General features: G+C 37.4%; 1 protein-coding gene across 1 annotated transcript in view; it reads right to left on the minus strand.

The window, feature by feature from the left end:
• Positions 1-22,970, minus strand: part of OTOGL (otogelin like) — a 92,496-nt gene extending 69,526 nt beyond the window's left edge. The window contains exons 1-17 of the mRNA XM_051795976.1: positions 22,812-22,970; positions 21,863-21,902; positions 20,742-20,790; positions 20,419-20,469; positions 18,541-18,598; positions 16,782-16,880; positions 15,961-16,115; positions 13,182-13,303; positions 11,813-12,018; positions 8,912-9,042; positions 8,199-8,305; positions 5,848-5,954; positions 5,008-5,133; positions 4,191-4,299; positions 3,911-3,957; positions 2,385-2,530; positions 782-905 (exon numbers count right to left, since the gene is read on the minus strand). Of these exons, the coding sequence (XP_051651936.1) occupies positions 782-905; positions 2,385-2,530; positions 3,911-3,957; positions 4,191-4,299; positions 5,008-5,133; positions 5,848-5,954; positions 8,199-8,305; positions 8,912-9,042; positions 11,813-12,018; positions 13,182-13,303; positions 15,961-16,115; positions 16,782-16,880; positions 18,541-18,598; positions 20,419-20,469; positions 20,742-20,790; positions 21,863-21,902; positions 22,812-22,890 (1,756 nt within the window). The 5' untranslated portion in view covers positions 22,891-22,970. The remainder of the gene's footprint in view (positions 1-781; positions 906-2,384; positions 2,531-3,910; positions 3,958-4,190; positions 4,300-5,007; positions 5,134-5,847; positions 5,955-8,198; positions 8,306-8,911; positions 9,043-11,812; positions 12,019-13,181; positions 13,304-15,960; positions 16,116-16,781; positions 16,881-18,540; positions 18,599-20,418; positions 20,470-20,741; positions 20,791-21,862; positions 21,903-22,811) is intronic.

The following is a 22,970-nucleotide window of genomic DNA, read 5'->3' on the forward strand; positions in this document are numbered from 1 at the left end:
GAAGTAGAACTGTCAACATAACAGAAGGCATAATAAGCTATTTAACTCATTGCCATAGGAAGCCTTGAATGCCAAAAGCAGAACTGTGATCTTAAAAATTCAATGAAGAAAAAGCATAGCTGCAACCACTAGCACAGAACTCTCTAAACTCTGTTCTTCCAGAGTCTGGAAAAGGGCTTTAATCCCACTTTACTTATTCAGAAAGAGACTAAAAATCCAGTAACTGGTTCACTATAATTTACAAAATTTAACAATATTATTTTTACCTTCAGTACCTAATTTTATAACACGTTTTTAAGGCCAATTTATTTTACTATCCTTTTCAAAAAGGTGAAGTAACCTGTCTGAAATCAAAATATAAGTCAGCACTGATATCCATGTAGATCCCATGGAGCACAGGGATTCTATTCCATGCTATTTATTTTAAAAAGCTTTAAGCAAGCTAGACCTTAACATCAGCATCGAGGTGATTTCCAACCTCTCTTCACCTTCTCTCTTTTTCTTACCTCCTTCCCCCTAAACACAAACAAAATGAGTGGAAATTCTAGGTACTATGCAAGACAAAAAATGCAAAGAAATAAAGGTATAATGAAGGACTGTTTCACAGATTTTCAAAGTACATTTCTATAATTATTACTAAAGTCCTATGAAGTGATTGTACACTTCATAAGTTAGGTTTGAAGAAATTCCCTTTTCATAGACAGATATTATTTAAAAGTTTTGGAGAATATGAGAGACAGAATGTGAACCCTGGTAAAATTCTTCTCTATGCACTTCTTACCATTGAGGTTAAAAACTTGATTAGAGACAGTTTGGACTTGACCATATCTTGTGAGAGTTACTTGCTTCCTCACATCATCTTCAAGAACTAGTGTTATAGACTCAATGCAGGTGTGGTCAAAGTTCTAAGTAGAAACAAGTTTCACCATCAGAAACAGGCAATGAAATTCATACTACCGTGGAAAACAAAACCAAACAAACAGGGGAAAAAAACATCTGTATAGACAGGAAACAACAGAACTGTCATTAGGCAAATCAGTTGTAAACTATCACTCAAAGCATTAAACATTTTAGCTACCGTGGCAGTCTAGCAGTAAGTGGACAGAGGTCCCCAAGTACTATTACTGCGTTCAACATGCCATACTTGCATGGCCACCCAGGGTACAGCTCATTGGTAGGTTAAACAGTGTTTGAGCCAGAGTCCAATCCCATCTATATCAAGCTGGTGCAATCAGACCACAAATGCAGCAACGCAGGAAAAAGAAACTCTTGCACACATGAAGGTACTTCCCATTTAGAAATGTAGTGATGATCTCTGATTATAGACCAGAAGGATATAAATACTCCAGAATTATATTACAGTAATTGATAAATATCTGACTATCTACATCATTTTAGCGTGCAATCCAAGTAAAATTTATGAACCTAAATACAGGACAAAAGATGACATATAATCAGCTTAAACTGTCTTATGCTCCCCAGGGCCCCCTCTGTTTTCATCCAAAAACTTTTCAAGGTGCCTAGAGCTGTGCAAAGAGTTGTTTCCAGTGGCACCCTTGTCTCTCAGTGGCTACCTAACTAACCATTCCATGCTTGAGGCCACCTGAAATGCAGAAACAGTAGTCTCAACACCTATGCAGAAGAAGAAGGTCCTTACAAAAAAGGCAGAGGCATCAGCTCATAGTCTAGCTTTTGAAGGGAAACAAGAGACAGCACCATAGCAGGGCAGCTTCCATGCATTGCTTCCTGCTGATGAGTTCAGACATGCCTGCCCTCAGCACATGGCAGCTGTGAGTCACAATCTCAGAGCCCCTTCTCCTGTGAGTCTAGGTGACTAACAGCATCATTAAATCCACTCTCACAAATAAGTACTTTTTATAAGCACCCTTACTCCTAAAACCTATTGTTGGACGCCTATCAAAATACTTTCAAACAAATACATGTGGTGGTTTATCTCATTGGTAGTTTTCTAAAAGGCATTGTTTCAACAAATTAAATATGTTATAATGTGCCAAATAAAAATCTAAAGCTACCAAAAAAAAAAAAATCTCTTGCCTAACAAGTAGCATATTAAACCTGCTCAGTGCTGCCAGCAGAAGCTTTTCCAAAGCCTAAGACTTTGTTGGTACCATAACTGAAAATGTTTATAGTTTTTTAATGTGCATAAATTAATAACTCTTTAACCCTCTAAAGATGCAGTTGATTTTACAAAGGGCAATACAACTTGTAGCAATACAAACACTACTAAAAAAAAAGCTGTTACATTGTTTCAGTTTATATTGGCTATTAAACATAACCAGTAGTTTACAGTAGAACTTACACAAAATTACCTGAAATATGGATGGATCCATTTGTTTCAACATTTTAAGAAAAATGTGGCTTACCTGTCCACAAGGTGCTTTCTGTAAAGTGATTGTGAATTTGCTTTTCCCACTGCCTTTTACCAAAATGTACTGGCAAATCCCAAGAAAGGTAAAATGACGCCCATCAAATGTTGTGAAATGAGAGCTACCTGTGATGGAGCACTCAGCTTGAAAGAGAAAGAATAAACAAGAATGTTCACTTGCATAAGAATGTATCATTATTCTTTAAATTATGTAAGAGAGATAAAAAAGAAACTTTCTCCTTACTTCTAAGAACATAATCCAGGCTAACTTTAATCTGTCTAGCTATAATGGCATTTAAAAACAAAGTATGCTAGAGACACCTATTTCCATCAGATACCATCTCATATTGCACACTCCAATGTGCAGCATCTTTTGGTTCTAACTAGGTGAGATGCCTTTGAGTTACAATTTCTCTAAAATACAAGAGATTTTTCCCTTTATTACAATTCAGAAATATCCTAGAATCTTCCTCTCAGCATCTTTTTCCACGACTGAGTGGGAAAGAGGACAAGCTTCTTTCTCCATCCTTCTAGGTACTATGGCACTGCTTGTTACCACAGGTATGAAAAAGCTGCAGGTGTCTGTCATAAGGGGACATCTTTTTTTTTTTTTCCAGCTCAAATCAGGAATGCACTGCTGAAGCAAGTCTCCAGCAATTCTCCAGCTCAACCCCCTTTATTGCACTTTTATTTATGCCACAGGGAAGCATCAAAGCACATGAACTAGATTTACTTTGGCTGCAGCTACCGCAGAAGGTGCTCTGTGGGAGCACATTTAACCTGCTCCTGCTACTAACATTAATTCAGTACCAGGCTAGAGTAGTCATAATTAACCCCACACACACATGCACACGCAACACACACAAGGCATATGAAGCAGTTCTCAGTGTCAACTGTTTTACACTACAGATCCATATTGTCAAGCCTTGCTTAGCAATTGTTAAGTCTTACTACCTCATACAGAGAGGGATCCTTAATTTGCAAAAAAATATCTTTCTCACACAGTTCATAGTATAATCTTGTCTAAGATACAGAACTGTCAAGGGAGTTTCACTACCTGACTGCTGCATGTTCCTCTGTGTAACTCATTAGAGAGACATGCTATCTTTAAAGATAAGGATCATTATCCAAACATAAACCGCTGTTACAAGAGAGAAAATGCAGCACACTGAGCATCAGAATGATAGATTTCTTATTACTTGCATTAAAGTTGCACCTAGAAGTGAGGAGACCCTTATACCTGGCCTAGGTACTGCACATGCAGTAGAAATACACCACCTGTGACAAAGAACATTGAGCATAAACAGGAGATAGAAAACAAGAAGTGGATGTAGCACATTGAGGTAGGGCTGCAAGTGGGAAAAAGTAGGATAAGTATGGCCAGGCTTCCCTCCAGTCAGCCCACTGCTAATCTTCCTTCTTAAAGTAGCAGCCCAAACCTTGGATCAAATTTGGTTCTGTTGTCTTCTGAAAACTTTATCCTTTTTGTTGTGAGGAGAGAAAAGAATAATGAAATACAAATACCTGGGCAATCATGATCAGTGCAGTTCCAAATGCCACCAACACAAATACTAAAAAGAAAAATCACAAAACAGAATTTCAGTGTTCTGATCTTTAGCAAAAGAAGTAGTTTGAGTTAATACGCCTTGAATTCCCACTTTCCATAGAATAGCCTGCTTATTTTAGTGATATACAGGGCTCAGACTGTAAAACAAGATACTATTATTTAAAATGTAAATGTGACTATGATGTTAAACTATGGACAGCAGTCACAGGGAGATGAAGCACAAAGGCTTTCACATACCAGTTGCTACATTCTTGTTCAATTTTTGAGCCTACAGGGAAAGCAGTTCCATGATAAGTACAAGGACAATTCGACAAAGAGATACAAGTTCCATTTTCCATAATGAGACCTATTGGGAGAGAAGTGAATAAATGAGATAAAAAACAAACTAACAAACTCCAGATCACTGCTCTTCCCCCATCTGACATTTAAATCTGCCAGAAGGTGATCTCACCAGCCTTAGACAAGAAGCAGCAAAAACAGTCACCCAGCAAGTGCAGAGAGCTCAGAGTGATGAGCTCAGAGTGAAGTTCTCTAAAAAGCAGTTGTCACTGTGAATCGTTGCTTTATGAAAAATGTCTGCTTTAAGCATGTAAAACTGTACAGACTCAAAAATGAAAAGATTCTGAAATCTCATTATCTTTAGTCCTTCTAAATAGGACTGTTCATAGTCTAGTCAATAATTTTTGTTGAGTACAGATCTCAGAAAGTTTGATGTCTTGTACAGAGCAAGACAAATTCTGTTTAAGCAAAATTTCTATAGATTTTTGAATAATTCAAATAAAGTGGACTAAATCTATGCAACATCTTATTGTAGGAAGCATTAGTAATGGCTCCAGATTGTAACTGGTATTGCAAACTGACATACCTCTATTCTAGAGAAATGTTTAGCATGCAATAAAAGGAAGAATTACAGTGACAATAATAACAGCTAGGGCAGAATTTACAATATTCGTATTTTCAGGATTCAATTTTAAGCACGGTCTATTCAGACTTTATTATGATGTTGGGTACTAGCTTTACATGTATTTTTTCATGTAACATTGACAGTATTTACCATCTGGACAGTAACAGCCATCTAAACAGTGCAAGTTGCTGCCAAGACAATCTTTTTCAAATGTGCAGGTTGGTGGACAACAACTGATACAATCACGGTGAACAAAGCTGTCTTCACACTTCTCAGCTAGAAAAAAAAAAAACCATGGTATATTGAACATTAGTGTAATTTTTTCTTTCCATGCTGGAAAACCCCCCTCTGTCAAAGAAACAGTTGTGCAGTGCTTCTGGTATAGGTAGTTAGTCAGATAAAGTACAATGGATGTTTTGGAGGGGTTTTAACTGATGATCTATGGTGAACCTCTCAACAGTATTTAAGCCTTTCTTTACCTAATTCTTATACCACCCCTCCAAAATAAGTTATAATTTCTGTGACAGAGGAATATGCGCTCATATCTCAGCTAGTTCAAAGCCCTGTGCATGAGTTGCATAACTAAGCTGCAGTTGATGGGTGGTGGTGATAACTAGAAGGAGCTGGATTAACTAAGTTAATTCTGTTATAGGGCCAGTAGAGGCTGAAAGGTCTTCTGGGACAAGGAGTAATAACAGATCTCCACAGATGTTTGTTCTTTGTCCTAGAATATTATCAGCACACATGACGTTTCTAGTAATCTGCACAAACAAGAATTTTGTATGGATCTAAATCATATCACAATGGAATTAAAATATTCTTCTAGCAAGTCATTGACTTCACTGTTTGCCAGCAATAGTGAAACTGGTGATCAACTTCAGTATCAGGTCTGAGTCCTGTAGTGACAAATGTTGGCAAGATGGAATTATTTTAAATTAATACATGTGATATCTCAGAAGTCACATAGTATGCTTTATTAAAGAGTCTTACTACAGGCAGGAAAGTCATCCCTCCAGTCCCGCACCGGGGACCCAGCGTGAGAGCATGCTCTAGCGTACTCTGTCACTGCCCTGCAGTATGTTTCATCATCATCCACTCTGAAATGATAAAATAAGAGTAATCATGGAACTCAAATCCCATCTATAAATTTCTGCCATGGGACATTGCACAGGATATTTCACACATAGCTGACACCACTCAGTCATAATGGCACACAGTGAAAATACAAAAAGGAACGAGCTGTACTGAATACACTGTTGTGTTTTTATCATTCAATCTCACAAAAAGTTGTTTCATTTTAATATTACCACAATGAGCAAAACCACTAATCTATTATAAAAACAAAAAAAAAATTAAAAATGCTTTTTATGATGAAAGAGAATCAGGACCTCTTCCTGAAGACAACGGACAACTCAATAGTCTCAAGATCCCCATGTCAGGCTCTCTCCCTCTTGCATGATGTAGAAACTCCGACCTACACTGACAAAAGACATTCTGACCCAAGAACTTCAAATTTCCAATTGCTTGTAAGATTGTTAACTTAAGTGAGAAGAACCCTGTTGGTGGACTCCTGACCTTGCGCTGAAATGCTCAGAACCAGAAGCATTATCCACTGAATACTGTGGACAGGTTCAGGTATTTACAACACAACTTGGGCAAAGTCAATGCCTTAGTCTGTACAGAAGAAGCTTACAATGCACTTTTACCAGGATCAGGTAAAGAGACATTCATTAATGTTTAGATAAGTTCAGAATGTATTCAGATGTAAGTCCAATACAGTGAAATATCACCAACCTTTTGTTACTGTGAAAGTCCAACAACTCACATCACTTACTGTGGGGGATTTGATGCCAATTCATAACATGACATTTCTGTTATAAGCATGACTGAGACAGATCAACTGAGTTTGCCTTTCAGCATACAAGATCATGCTTCCAAAATTAATGGTCTTACAAATATGTTATAGTGTGTTTGTATTCTGCTTTCAACACATCTGTTATCAAATCAAACAGCACTATACTCTTTGTTACAGTAATCAGTCTCTCCAGCTCTCCTTATCTAATCCAATTAAATGGGTCTTAGTCGAAAGAATACTTGGCATATACTATGGCCCCACAAAAAACTTCATAAACTGACTAAGCCACAAGAAGAGAGGTCTCTTTTACAAACAAAATAAGCCTAAATTAATGAGACACATAAACTTCAAGGGTTTTAACATTCACACAGTTGACATCAACACACAGCAGCATTTTGACAAAAAATCCAATCCCTCTTAACATCACTGTACTGATTCAATATCCTATTTGAAATTTGAAAATTTGCTTTTCATTACTCTTCAAAAGCCACAGTAAACTCCTGAGTTACAAAGAGACCATATAGAGGGAACTCAACTCTTCTCCAAATGAAATCAATGTACAGATCATAAACATTAGGAAGGGCACCTTGGATATTTGCCTACAAATACAAAGTCTTCCATCTTGACTCTATGGTACCTCAGAATACATCAAAAATGAACTAACAAGTTGTAATGGATTATACTGAGACATCTTTATGTTTCAACTTGAGATCCTTTCTGTATGTTTTTGATTAAACTGATAATACTCTGAGAGGGTCATAATAGTATCTCGTAAAAATCATGCTATTTATGACAATTACTTTTTAATTTGAAAACCTTACTACAAAGGAAGTGGTACACTGCTCAGTTATCTATTCAATTACTGGACTACAAATTTAACTTGAATGACAAAACCTAATCAGGAATCTGGAGAGCTAAGGGAAAAATAACAGGTTGCATACAACGCCAGCAGCTGAGGGGGTGTGACTCCCACCAAAGCAAATGAGAGTTGAATTTCTTTTGACAACTCTGAATTTACATATGTAAAACCATTTTGCTAAAATTCTACTTGATTGAACCATAGTGATTACTCATAAAAAACAGTCCAACTGCATCAGACAGATGGTCCAGCTCCTCCAGTAATATTGTTATTTCTCAGTAGTATCATCATGTATTTTTGGTTTGGGCCCTTCAGATACAGGTTTCGGGTTTTTTGTGATTAGCAGTTCATCTTTTGTCATTAGTTATTCTCCATGGATTTATCTTCCATTTATTTCTAGTATTTCCTTGAATACATGTTAGCCCTTAGCAATCAAAATATCCCTCGGCAGGCTGGTTCTGTGCCCTCTGTTTCCACACTAAATCACCCCCTGTGAAAGCCCATCTCTTTCATTTTGAACTTGGTTCTTCTTAACTGCCCTCAGCGTTATTCCATTCTGGTCTCACACAAAAGCATAAGCATTCATTTCATATGTCAAAATTAAATACACAAGAACTCCAACCTTACCTGCAAAGATCATTCATACAGCTTGCAATATAAGAATACGGATCTATACTTTCATGACAGCTGAGAAAAGGAAACTGTAGGAATATTTGGCATTTGAGGAATATGTCCTGTGCATTAAGAAGAATCAGTAAATGACAGTTAGCCAATACTTTCTGAACAGGCATAATTTTCTTTGGTTTTGTTTCCCTAATATAGGATCCTTTATATCCCCATTAAACTTTGAGAATCTTGGAGTCTCAATTTATTAGTTTATCTCTTTTATTACTCTTCCTAAAATTTGCCCTCTCTGCCTAGGCATGCTGCTCCTAAACTATCTGGGATGAAAGAGTGTGAAATGAGAAAAAGAAGCACTTTGTGTCAGTGCAGGAGCTGATCATGCTATTTCTGCAGTATTTCACAATTCCCAAAATAATGAGGTGTAAGATGCCAGGACTGGAAACTGAACCCGAGTTTAATGTAGTAATGAAGAGCTCTGCCAACAGACTGGTGCCACTTGGCACATCCTATCTGAGCCTTTGCACTTTTAAGCTAAATATATGAAGAACTCCCTACCAACAGCCCTGACCTGAGTCTTTCCTTTCTCAAAGCTTCAATGCATTTAAGACTTTTTTCAACATGGTGTACACTGCTAGATTCTTGTACCATCAGTAGGCAGCAAATATTAAGAATATATATAGGTATATGTATATATGTATAAAGCATGATTAATTTACCTCAGTGGATTCTCCATTAGCTGAGCAAGGACTCAAAAAATCTGAGGCAGTAGGTACACAAGTTACATCACCTGAGGATTGCACAGCCCAACTATTTGCAAATTCAGCAATGTCTTCTGTATAATCACCTACTGCATGAAAACATTGGGAGAAAAACAATGAAAAAGAAGTTGTTGACATAAATACAAAAGACGTCTTTGAAATTTCTAATCATTTTTCAGTGTGTTTATAATCTCAATTACAAATGTTTTCAGAGTATGAATGGTGAAGGAAAATGTTATTTTTCTTTTTTTATTTCAGATTACATTTTATAATACATTTAAATAAAAACATTAAAAAACACATGACAAGGTGTTGGTTTGGGTTTTTGTAGGTGCCATTACTGATAATTTTATAACAAATATATAAAAACTGTATATTTGTTATAAAACAAATGTACAAGTATATTTGTATAACAAATATAACTTGTGTAACAAATATAACAAATATACAAGTGTAATGCATTGAATACTTAAGACAAAATACATTTCTTTGAAACATTTAAGGCTTTCATCATGTTTCACAGAGGTCAGTTAGTGCTATTATCTCCCTACTTTTCCCTTGCTGCAGAAAAGCCCTACAACAAACATACCACAACACGCCCAGCTCTCCTCACAGCATAAGCTTGGGAGAACTAATAAACAAGATGCATGACCAGAAGTCATGGCAACAGGTTAAGATACATGGACATACAAGAAGGTTGGCAGCAAAGAAACAGACCCAAATTTCCCATATATTTGCAGCAAGAACTAAATATTGCATTTTCTCTACATTCTTTATTATGTTAAAAAGGGTATATTGCCTCTACCTTGAAGAACCTTATAATAATTAGTATCTATGCTATGACTATCTACGTCTATGAATGGTTAGGAGATAGGATACTGAAATGAAATCAGCTAGAGGGTTTTTTTCACAGAGTTGTACTACTAGCTGTACTTCTAGCACAAGAAGTACAAAGTTGGACACTGCAGTGTGGAAAGCCACAAAACATACTAATCGGATATGTATACTTAGATCTCCACAAATAAACAAAGATAAGATCCTAACCAGTTGTTTTACTTAAGAGTCAGAGAGCCTTAAAATATTTCTCCCTCTCTGTCAGAGTAGTTCTTTACGCAGAAAACCCTTCCCAAACATAAAAAGCTGGAGTTTGATCTAGAGGTAAATCTATTGACATAGCTCTGCTTCTACAAACACATTAAAATTATTTTATTTACATTTTAACAGGGCTTGAAAAAACTTCTAAGTCTTCAAGAAATACCACAAAATAAAATCATGGTCCTTGAAACAATTCTGTACACAGATACAGTCTCACAATACAAAGATGGCATTAAAAATTAAGATAAGGAAACAGAAAAGGAGTTTGTTTTTAAACTGTGCTTTGAAATGGAGCATTATGTGCCTCTCAGCAACTCACTTATTTGAGCATTACATATAAAGAGCATTTGGACTCTGGAAGACTCAGGATAGATGTAAGAGCTTCCTTTATACTGGGGGAAGTAGTTTAGCTGGAAGAGATAAATCATCATATCAAATGATTGATAAGATTTGGAAACTCTTAGAAAAATGTTGCAGTTTGGAAGTAATTTGAATTAGCAATGTATTCTTTTGAAGACCTCAGGACTTCATGCTTTGTATTTGCAGAGGCAAGGCACCATGTGATACAACTGGCTCAAGGTTAACACGATTCATGTGGCTCTCAATTGTATGCTACAATAATGCTATCATTTCTGATAAAGAAAAAAAACAAGAAGGAATGATGATGGCAGAGAAATGTAGCTCTGAAAATGAAGTAAGGTAAGAACTGCAAGTCTTTTGCAACAGATAATATATTTAAAGATCCTGAAATTACTATTTTTTAGAGGTCATGTGAATTCATTAATTCCACCAAATACCATTTTTCTTTATTATTAAACATCATCAGTTTAAACTGGTTATTAAACATACCATAGTCTGGTGTGCAGAAGTTAATGCACAAAACTTATTGCTCTCATTGCAGAAGAAGTATGAGAAATTTATACTGGGCAGATTTTTAAAGATTATGCAAAGATATGTACACTGAGTCTTCCTTCACTAAGAAAGTTAAAAACCTCCACTATCAACCATAAAAAATGGTGAAAAAAGTTAATGAGACAACATTTGAGACTTAAGAACAAGGAGAGCCTTGGGACTAAGTTCTCCTTGCAGTTAATGGTAACAATAAAATAGTCCTGTCTTGTTTTTATAAGAGACTGAGAAAAATATTAGTCATATTCTCAAACTTGTTCTTTTTCTTTTTTCTCACATTAGTTGCAAGTAGGAAAAAAGTCCCTATGGAGTATTCCCTTCATGGACTACAGAATACGAGTTTAACTCCTCTCTGCCTCAGACACAGCATTGGGCAGCTCCTCATTCTACAGCATAGTTGGAGGACCATAGGACACCATACCAACAAGGAGATACAAGGAACTCCCTGGCAACAGTTCAGAAATTTACAGATTTCAACTAGTATTTTTATGATGCTGATATAAAAGAATGACTTGAGATGGTGCTTTTCCCTTCATCTTTAAACAGATAAAACCACAAACATTTGTTTATTTATTGATTATTTGAAGGCACTTTCATCAGCTAAGATAAACATACCCCAAGTGCTTTGTTGAGCAAGAAAACGCTTAAATGCACATATAGATTATTTTTTGAACTAGAACCTTTTCCATTTGAATTTTAAATGATAAGGAGAAGCAAAAGTAGAGCAGATACACTATTTTACTGAAATAACTGAAAAAGGACTCTGCCTTTTTACACCATTATATTTAAACAGCATTATATTTAAAGTTAACATAGAAGTTGTTCACACAAGTTAACGGTAAGCTATTTACTTACTATTTTGCAGTATCAGGTCATCATATTTATTGCCATTAAAATTTCCACAAAGGCCACAAGGTTTTCTCTTATGATCTTCTGTCAGCTTAATATAAATACCAGAGTTTCCATCCCAAGCCAGAGAAAAACCAAAGGTAGTCTTCACCAGAATATAGTCAGCCAGTCTCTCAAGAAAAGCATTTCCAACTGTCTGAGGCAACATTAATCTGGAAAAAAATTGTCTGCTTCAAAGATCTCAGATGAGATGAGGTTCTTGCTAGAAAAATACCACATAAAACATCACCACCTAACTCACTAAACCCCTTTTCCCTGGTGTATGCAGTCACTCCATTCAATTCTTCATCATGTTTTTATTATCTTTTCTTCTGTTTACTTCTCTATATCAACCATCAAAAATGAATGCTTTTCTGTTGTATACACCTATTTGTTGTACCAATTATAAGCCTGAAAGAATAGTGAATCTTCACTTTCAAAGCCCAGTTCAGCACACTGAGGAATACTTGACTTCACGAGCATGCTGCACTGGGCAAGGAGCTGTTTGATGTTATGACCTTCTGGGCACCGGGTCATCACTGGGTTAGACATCTGCAAATGGAGAAACTTACAGTACAGAAAATACTATTGACAAAAAAGTTGTATCTCTTCCTCCCTTGATCAAAGACCACTGGACAATAATAAGCACAGATCTAATGCTAGTCTTCCAAAGTTGTTTCTGTTGGGTTGAATGGTATCACTGTAGTTATCAGTTTCAGACACTAACATCCACAAAACCACCTTAACTCTCTAAATTTTCTGTAATTTATCAGCTAGTAAAATAAAATTCTGATAGCCTTGAGCTCATCTTTTTACTTATTAAAAAAAAAAAAAGGAAAAAAAAAGGTAAATTTTGGGGGTTGATGTATCTCAGAGAAATTTTGTGAAGTTTGTGCCTCAAAGGGGCTTAGAATCTTTGTTTTAACCAATTCAGACTCATCTGGAAGAAGATCGTGTCTTGTACTAGCTATAGCTACCAAGAATAAACAATGACTGTCTTGTTCAAAATGGTATCAGGATGCACCAAGGATTAGCTAGGGCTGCCTGACACATACCTTACCTGTACAAAGTAGTAATGAATAATTGTTAGGTTACAGCTGAGAAGCTGAACACAGGGTTAATGTGTGGAGTGTGTGCTATTCTCTCTCAGGTATTACATCAGTACTGTTACATCTGCTCACACTAGAGCTCTGTCAGCCCCAATATAGAACAGCAAAGGATCAATACAGACATAGATCGAATTATTTTATTTGGATGGTGTAAAAAGCATCAATTTCTCTAACTCCACATCATCTTTTTGCAATAAAACACCAAACCCCACCATTAGAACACTTACCTGATTCCCTTTTTTCTTACTTCATGGCCTGAAATAATTATTTCTTCCTGGTTTGAAAAAAATAAGCTGACGGACCTCTGACAAGTATATACAGAACCATAACAGTGGGGACTGTTATGAACCTTCGATGGGAAAAATATGCACACAATAAGAATAACTGTTTGTTCTCAATAATTTCACAGCATTTTTCATAAATTCATATATGATATTTTACATTTCTATGCTCCAGTTACTGAAAGAGTTTTACAAATAAATACCTAGAATATTAAAAGGTCACAATTACAAAGATATGCAAAACCAGGAGTTCATGCTGGCCAATACTACTGAGAAATACAGCAACCATTTAATAGCACAAAGCATCATATGACAGTGATTAAAATACTGGATGAAATAGGTATTTTACGCTAATGAACTTCAGGGACACTGTAGTGAGCTAGCTTATAGTTGCCAAAGTAGGAGTTCCTTATTTGCAAACACCCCTCTTGCTCTGTTTCTAGAGGTCTGGTCTATTAGACAGGACTACAAACCAGTACAAAATTTCAGCATAATACCAGCACTCTCCCTGCCAGCTGAGACTCGTACCAACTGAACTACAACATGCCTTCCTGAACCACTCAGGATATTTTGAGATTTTGGAGTGCTCCCACAGATTACTTCAGGTTAATGGATCTGTTAAAATCCATTTTACACTGGCTTTCCAGCCCTGCTAATGGAGAAAGGTAGACTTTTCTGAAGTGTGCTTCTCCCCATTATACATATATAGCATAGTGAGCAAGGGGATTTGTTTGAGTCATATATCAGCTTCTCTATCTTGAATACAGCACTCTCAGGACTTGAAAATAGTGTGGTTTTGCTTGAGCAAAACTTCTTCAATAGCTTTCATTAATCTCTGTGGGGTTGAGCCTCCCGCACCTGTGGGATGTACTATAGTGCTTCAAAAGCCTGTGAGTTTATTTTAGACACCACCGAAGAGACAGGGGAATGTGTTTTGAATCTTAGATGCTTATCATTACCTAAATTAAAATGTAGATAGAGTTTAGATAACTCAAATATGACTTATGTTACTGTGTGTGTCACCATTCTTTGAGAAGGATGGGAATTGCATTACAAGTTTACTTGACAGTACTGCGAAGCTAAATAAATTTGTAATTGGGAACATTTTACCAATGTAGCAATGGAGGCTGTAAAAATACCTTTTGTAGAAAATATCTGTGCATCACATACAATGCTAACACATACTTGAATTAATCTTCCTTAACTGACATTTAATCCTGGAAGTAAGAACCAATTACTGTTTCTTTGAGTGAAATAAACCAAACCCAGAAAAGCATTAAGTGTTTTTACAGGTATAAAAATAATCATAATTAAAGACAACATAAACATTACTAGTACTGACAGATGGCTTCTCTGTAAACCCAGCCTAAGACAGAAACACAATCAAGGAAAATCAAAATAATTTTTGTAGGTTTTTTCTCCTCTTGAGAGGTGGATTATTAAAGCCAGAAGGACCTCAGTGTGAGGATTTGGCAAGGTTTTAGGCTCTCCATTGCCCAGTCTGTAGAGACTGCAGTCTCACATTACTTATGAATTTGCTGAGTAAACATTTTCAATTTTTAGTAAAACATGACATTTGTTCCAGCAATTGAATGGAAGCTTCTCTCTTCCCAGAGCAACTGGAATTCACTGAAATATTGATTCTAGATTTTAAAATAATACTGGACTTTGCTACAGCAATTTCTGAAAACTCCTAACAGTTCACAGTTGCATATAGAATCCAAAAAATTAAAATTATATTGTGGAAGGTAGGTGCAACAGCATCTCTCTATATCTTCAATAAATAGAAATGGCAGTTTTAATGGGAGATTTATCTTCACTAAGTGCTGTTATCTGAGGGAAGAGGAGAGCCTCTTTTTATAAATGAAAAAAGTCCTCAGAGCAGAAGTCAGCATGTAGATCTGCCCTCATCCCTGCAAGCACTGTACCCACCAAAGCTCAGAATTAGGACCCCTCTTGTCCACTTTTCCCTGCCCAGTCAGCACTAAATTCCAACCGTTGTGTATGAAGTAATATAATGAGCTTGTATGCTCTCCCCACAGTAACTAACAGCCTGACAAACAGGGCATCTTTCTTCAAACAGGGTATAGGTTTGAACTCTCCCTGATCCAAACTCATTAACCACATATACCCAGTAACTTGAAGAAATTACTAAAAAGAGTGCCTTCCATACATAGGTCAAGATGAAGGCTTTTGAGCTGTTAATCTTCTTGGCATGACTTAGAGGTAATCCAAAATTAGAATGCAAATCCCCAGAGAGGGGACAGGATGGGAGAGCAAATCCCATCGGCCAGGAAGGCAGATCCTCACAGCATGTCAGAGGCTGTGAATTGGGGCCCAGTATGCTCAGGTGCCTGGCAAGTGATAGCTGCTTGCACTTTACACAGCAAATCAGTTTTTCTTATTATCTGATAGCTTCAGTTCATTGAAGTTTCCAAGGTTTGCTTTGAGATCCATGGTATCTCCAAGAAGGGAGAGATCAAAAATCTCATTAAGGACAGGAGGAGTAAGAAATACTATTTTTAATATCCTGACTCTGTTGATTATAATTTCACCAGTATTTTGAGTTACTGTACATATGTTTAAACATTTCCAGAAAATAATTTTACGTCTAAGTAAGCAATGAGCAGTTTGGTACATTTTCTGTCTCTCTACTTATTTTACTTACTCATTTACTTCTATATTTACTTACATACTTATTTCTAGTCTATGTTCCCATACTTACCCAAACAGTGTACTGGGGTTCTGGAGTACTGCAATCTTTTGCAAAAATATAGGAGCAATTTCCTGGGAAGTAGTAGTAGATGCCATCAAATGTTTCAAAATGGTACTGTCCCCACGACTTGCAAATCCCATCTCGGTCCTTACCAGTGTTAGGTACTGGAGAGAGCACAGTGAGTTTACAACAAGCACTGTCATAAAAAATTGACAGGTGTCACAGGCATCTATGAAAGTAGGAGCTCAGAAAGGAAATAAGAGCTTAAAAGGAAATACATAGCAAGTACAAAAGATAAACTTATTTCTTCAACTTTAAATAAAGTCAGTACTTTTTCTTAATCTTTAGTCTGTAGTTTTAACCATGTGCAACCATCATTAAGTTTTTTATTTGCTTCAGTGGAGACATTTTAATTACAAATAGAGGCCAGGGATTTCAATATCTTCTCAATCTTGGAAGACAATTCTTGTTGATCCCTACAAACAGCAAATTACAGAAACTAGTGCACTGAAATAGTTGGTAATTTTATTTGCAGTAACTCACTGTTAGAAAAAAGGCAGTGGCTTTTTGGTTGTTCAGCTAACTATAAAAAATCTGTTTGGCTATGGATGCACCAGACAGTGATCTGTCTATTATGGTATCTGTGCATTGTTACAGCCCAAGTGCTAAAATATAGGCATTCCTGCTCTCTATACATCCCTAACACACCTAGCTACTTGTCAAATGACAGTTTTACCACAGAGGAATCACAAATATGCTGCTAACAGTATTGTTTTAAAAATCTGCATCTCCCTTGAAGCTGAAACTAAACCCTTTGGCCCAAAACTTACCAATTTGGCACCTGTTTCCTTGAGCCTGAAATAACTGACAGTCACAATCACCCGCCTCTGTGCAGGCTGCTCCATTAAGGCACTCCTGAGGACATGAACCTGTAAGCAGGCATAGCAGCCTTTTAGTAGATACAGTATTTTGCAAACAGGCTGCAAGATCCCCATTAAATCTGTTTATTGTTAAATCACAAGCAGCTATATTAGCTGAGAAAATTAACAAACAACAATCTCCATTTTTTAACATTTACATAATTTTATCCTTTGGGTTCCTTGGTTAAAAGAGAAACAAGGTTCTCTGTCTTTTGGTTTGAGACTTGTAAACTAACAAAGGAGCAAAAGGTCAACCTCCTCCCAGCAAACAAAAGGTCAAGTTCCCATGTAAAGAAATCAAATCCCAGTCCTGCTGATCTCAAAATATACAGGACACAGATTATTCTAATTGACTAAATTCAGCATAATTTATACATATGTTCAGCTCCTCCCTCCTAAGCATTACAGCAAAGGGTACATTCAGTTTATGATTAGTCCAGAATATATAATTTACAGAGTCAAAACCAGTCATAAACAACCCTCTCCACATGCTAAAAAAAGTCAGTTAGAAGATTTTTTCTGCTTAAGAGGTGACTGGAGTCAGAGACTTTAGATTCCATGGGAATGGCTTGTTTTATAATTAGTAATTGTTTCCAAAAGCAGTTACATTAAAGGGTTTTATAGTGTGTTTGAAAGCTAAGACCTCCCTGTCATTTACTGATCATTCGTTGAGGGGGGTCTAAATCATAATTCCCCAAAAGTGGAGAAGAAAAGTAGTCCCAAAGCAAAACTTCATCAGGTTTTGCAGATAGCTGTTTTCCTTCTTGGAGTAGGATTAAAACCCTACATATGAAAGCTTTCAGTGTTGCTGATGGAGATTAAAAAAGCTGTTAGTGATCTTGAATGGGAACAAAATGGGACCTTAACATTAAAGGTACACAGAAGCTACCAATTATTATGAACATCATCCTTCATTGTGAAAATTCCTTTGCATGCTTAGTTTTGAATTTTTTCCATTAAAGAATTGCTTTCCAAATATACACAGATACTCTGAAAATACTGACAAAGCAGAAAATATTGCTTCTAGAACAGCACCAACTTCTGTGGTTGGTGGAAGTGGAAAACTTCTTTGTTGTTGTTAGAATTGTGAGTTGCAAAATTGCATATATCCTTTTACATAGAAAAATGCAACAGAAAAGACCTGCCCAGGCATTTTCCAAGAAGGATACCAAAATTCCAACCCAAGTTGAATACAATGAACTGTACTGTAAAACAACTTCTGTAACCTGGGCCTCCTTTACATGGTTTTACAATGCTTAAGACTCTCCAGGAGCAGATGCGTGTTCATTGCCTGAGCACCCCTGTCCCTTTGCACAACCAGTTACTTGTCTCTCTGACATATCTACATCCTCTGCCAAGGCCAGAAAAAAAGTGGCAGAAAAGAAAAATTGCAACAGACCTAAATTTAAAAAAAAAAAAAAAAAATATCAAAGTATTGGCTTAGTTGGCTGTTCAGATTTGGTTGTAAGGTCTTATTTTGAAAGTACAATTTTAATAGGAATTTTTTTTTTAATTTAACATGGATAACATGAGAAAATGAGACAGGGCAGGGTTGTGTAGGGGACATAAGGAAGAGGGGTTCCACAGCCCATGGTAACACAGGGGAACTGGTAGGAAGGCCATATTTTCAGGACTCTCTCCTCCCACGGGTGAGGAGCACAGCACTCACCTCCTGCTGGACTCTGCATCTGGGTCCCATGAAGATGCAACAAAGACGCAGCTTGAACCTGTCAGAGAAACATAAAAGCAAAATCAGAGTGTTCGTGGTTTACAAATGAGCTGATAAGAGCCTGATACTTGCACCCAAACATTGGGTTGGGACTTTTAATACAGAACAGCAATCTGCATCTCAGCCAGCAAGGTAGAGTCGGGTGCTGCAGGAGGGATTGGCAGGCTGCGGAGGAAAAGCACAGGTTTTGAGGGGATGAGAATGGACACAGCTGTGCTGTGAGATCACTGCTTGCTTTCCCTCATGCCCTCCAGTTCCAGTGAACCACTGGGGCTCCACCTGGGAAGTTCTGCATTTACATTTAGAAGGAAAAGTGAGGAGACAGAGAACAATCTGCCGTTTTCACTTCAGTCAAATAGCCATAGCTGGTGAGCTTGAAGATGTGACATCCCTTATTTCATCCTCTCCCTTGACTCATGCTCTGTGCTGCACCCTGATCATCCCACTGTGGCCACTCTAGCTGCAATGGATTTCATGTCCTCCTTGAGGACCTTCAGAATTGCATTTTGGTTCATCCCAAACAAAAGAGAAAGTGGATCTGCCTGAGCTGCTTCCTGTTTAGGAACAAGGGAGCATCAGACTATCAGGAAGCCCTGGATCTGCCCAAGCACCCTGCTACTGCAGCTTGTCACGTCACATTGTTCCTTCCAAGAACTGATCCTATTCCAGGCTGAAAGTAATCTGGGGCTTTTGCCCCCAACTAGTCTGACTGAAAAGTTTAGCAGGGTGAAGTGATGAGTAGCTACATATTTCCCATTTACATTTATTCATGGCCAGTTTAAATCCCTTCTTTTATAAATCTGGGTCCTTTTGCTTAAATAGGTACTCTTTCCTTTTTACTTATTTCCTATTTGCTAATCTGTGAGAAAAACAGTCACCCTTCTGTGCTCCCCACAGACATAAGCACCAGCCTTAGGCTGCACAACTAAGTACAAAAATTGTTTTAATCTTTGCTTATAAGCTAATTTCTTTCTTCCCTCTTGACACCAGTCATTCTCCACTTCTGGAATTTGAATTGATGGATTTGAAAGTGAACAGTGCCATGCAAGGAACATGTTAGGTTAAGTCTTACTAATGCCTCTTACAGTGACATAAAGACTTCCTTTTTCCAAATGGAAATGCTTAGTGGGATGCATCCAAGTAGCATGATCTGTCTAAAATCAACTTGAAATAGATTTCATCAAATCATCACCTGGAAGGCCCCCCTACCAAAACTATTCCTGGTTCCCATGGCCCGTTGCTAGCTGAAAGGTGTCCCTTCCCTCCCTGAACAAGACCCATTTTCATTTTCCATGATAGCTACTCTAAACTGCCTGCCTCAGGAAAGTGGTTTTTGGCCTTTGTGTTATTTTGGGGTAGTAAAGTGTCCTTGGTGCAACAGCACTTCCATGCTGAGGTCCCCTCCAAAGATACCACCAGTTCGCTTGTCTCAGAGGCTCGGTTGATTTTAGCACAGCATTTCACACCCACTGCCTTCTGACTCAGTCAGGGGCACACAGATCTCAAAGGCACTTGGAGTAAATCAGCCCTGGTTCGGCTGCAGGCTCCTCGCAAAGACCCTGAGGAGAGACAGTCTCCAGCTTCCTGCTACCCCCGTCAAACGGGGTTATAACCCTTGGCTGGGGTCCATAACCCAAGTGTGTACCAGTGGGGGAATGAGATTTCTCCGTTTACTATTAAATTTCAGAGCAGCATTGCCGAGGTGCAACACTGAGGCAGGAGGGAGCTGGGGCAATAGGAACCAGGGCTGTGCTGGAGCCACCATTGACCACGTGTGTGAGGGAGCCTTGCCAGCGGTGCCGCCATTGTGCCTCTCACCAAACACAAACAGCTTTCCAGGACATTCTGTTCACTCTCACAAAAGACAGAGAGAGACATGGTGGGTTTATTTCCCATGGTATGCGTCAGTCAGCTCATCAGGGAAGGTTGCCCACTGGGTGCTCTGCTGAGAGTGAATGAAGGCATGAGGCCCTGGGTCAGTCGGGGCTGGGCAGATGGGGACTAGCTGCTCCTGTCCTCACTGTCCTCCTGTTACCGCAGCCCTTCTCCCCACAAAGGCTCATTTGTAAGGATGGCAAAGGTCCAGAGCAGAAAAGGGAGGAGGGTTTTCCCTCCCTCCCACTTTTGGAGGTATAACCTACCTCGGCTGTTACAAGATCTCTTTTCTGTCGAGTTGCATTAAACTCATTTCTGGAAGAGAACAAAAAGGATCTTGTATTATCAAAGGTCCCTGGAGCAACCTGAATAAGCAACTCCCTTGAGAGAAGTGTTTCTCTCTGATTACCATAACTTTATCAAAGAGGTCTTTCTTGGGTTAACATTTAAAAAGGTGATTATTTTTTTCTTTTTTTTTTTTTGTCGTTGTCTCATTTTACCAAATTGGGCAGCGCTCTGATCTCTGCTTGGACAGGGAGGTACCTGGAGCCTGTGGGGAAACGTAAATAGGCAAAACAGGCTTACACAACAGGATACAAAACTGTAAAGCCACTTCATATTTAGTTGATGCTATGTGTGAGTGGCTGTGAGTTCCCCTGAGTGTTGCTTGAATATACTGTGATGGTACTTGTAACAGCAAGAGATGACTCTCCAGCTGGAGTCAACTTAAATTTGTGATTAAGTTTCAAAACAAGGGCATCAAACTATAAAACACGCTTAGTTCTATCAATACTCCAAGATTTGCATGTGTGTTCGCTAGATGTATTAGAGGTCATTAGATATTTGAAGCTACGTCCAACTGGATGCTTCCATTGAAATGGATGGCATAGTTCCCATTTAATTCAATGGGATCAGGAACATTCCCTAGTTTGGGTTTTGTTTGGATTTCAGCTTCTACATGAAGATTTGTATTGAGAATGTTTATTTTAAGGTTATACAGCACTTACTTGTCTGTGCTTCAAATAGCAGCTACGATTTTATCATGCAATTAAGACTGTAGAAGAATACTCATTTAATGTATTTTTCCAGTCATGAAATCATGATCTCATGCTGGTTTCATTCCATTATTCCTCTAAGCATTCTCAAGACCATAGAAGTATCGTTTTTCATAAGGAACTCCATTTTTCAAATGAAGGACCCGTGCCCATTATGTAAATACTTTGAAAAGAGTTGTAAACATTCTGAAAGTGTGTTCTACATCCAACCTACATGTAGATGACATTTTACATGTTGAATTCAAGGCTATATTTTACTTTCTAACTTGCACTGCGTCACACTCATTCTTGTTCCGTTAGTAGGACTTGACAAATAAGGAACAAAACCTTACCTCAAAGTTCTTCTCAAAGGAGAAAGCTTGCAATAAGATCCTGCGGATTAAAAAGTCATCAAGTTAAACATTTTTTTCCTACAGCATTACTCTGTCCTTGGCAGGCAATGTGAAGTTTAAAACAACACTACTGAATTTTGTTTTTCAATGATCCTGAGTTTTATAGAGCATCTTTGCACAAAATTTTTCTGTTTCCAAGGAATGTAGCATTACATGCTTTCCTTCCTGAGGACTTGATTCTCTCAAGCATTATTCACCTGCAAGTTTTCATGGTCTCAGTTCTGGTACATGCTCCCATGAAAGAGGGAAAAGACTTCATAGTTCTTCAGAGGCTCAGAACAAAACAGATAAAATACAAGAGGTGCTCAGAGCTTTTCAGAATCAAACTTCTAGGGTTATAGTAATTTTCTGAGTGTTACTTGTAAGATTCAATTGTGAATAATTTTAAATTAGTCCATGCTTAAAACAAGGAAACAATTAAACAAACCAAAACAAATACACAAAACAACAAAACAATTTCTCATTGCCTTAGAAATCTTTATAATTGCTGCATGAAAACTATCTGCAAGATCCAGTTGCACTACATAGAAAATAACATCATTTTTGTAATTAGAAGAGCAATTATTTACCCTATCAGTCTAAAAATTTTAAACTGCTGGTGCAGTCTGTTCAGACAAAATCATATCCCATTGAAAAGGCTTATTCATCTGACAAAAATAGCAAGAAATACAAGAAACTTAGATTTTGTTCATAATTGTTTTGTAACAAATTCAGAGATATAAAAATGTATCTTAAAAAAAAAAGTTATATTTTAGTTTCTACACCTGTGAGAGAGAATGGTGATATATATGTTTAATTTGCATTTATAATTTCCAGCAAGGTCAAAAAACATAATGATAGAAAAATACTTAGAGAAACCTTTGTAAAAGAAATGGAATAAAATTCTTACCTTGCAAAGAGGACAGCAGTGAATGAAGCAAGATTATACTCCATGGTATCATTAAACAGAGCTTTCCTACAATGTTCATTTCAGTATAAGTTAGGAATAGGGAAATTTATCCAAATTAATGGCTTTGATTACATGACATCTTAGAACAATGTATTTCTA

This window comes from Manacus candei, unplaced genomic scaffold, assembly GCF_025592945.1.
Source record: "Manacus candei isolate 608988 ecotype Guabito, Panama unplaced genomic scaffold, ASM2559294v1 h1tg000043l, whole genome shotgun sequence".
NCBI lineage: Eukaryota > Metazoa > Chordata > Aves > Passeriformes > Pipridae > Manacus > Manacus candei.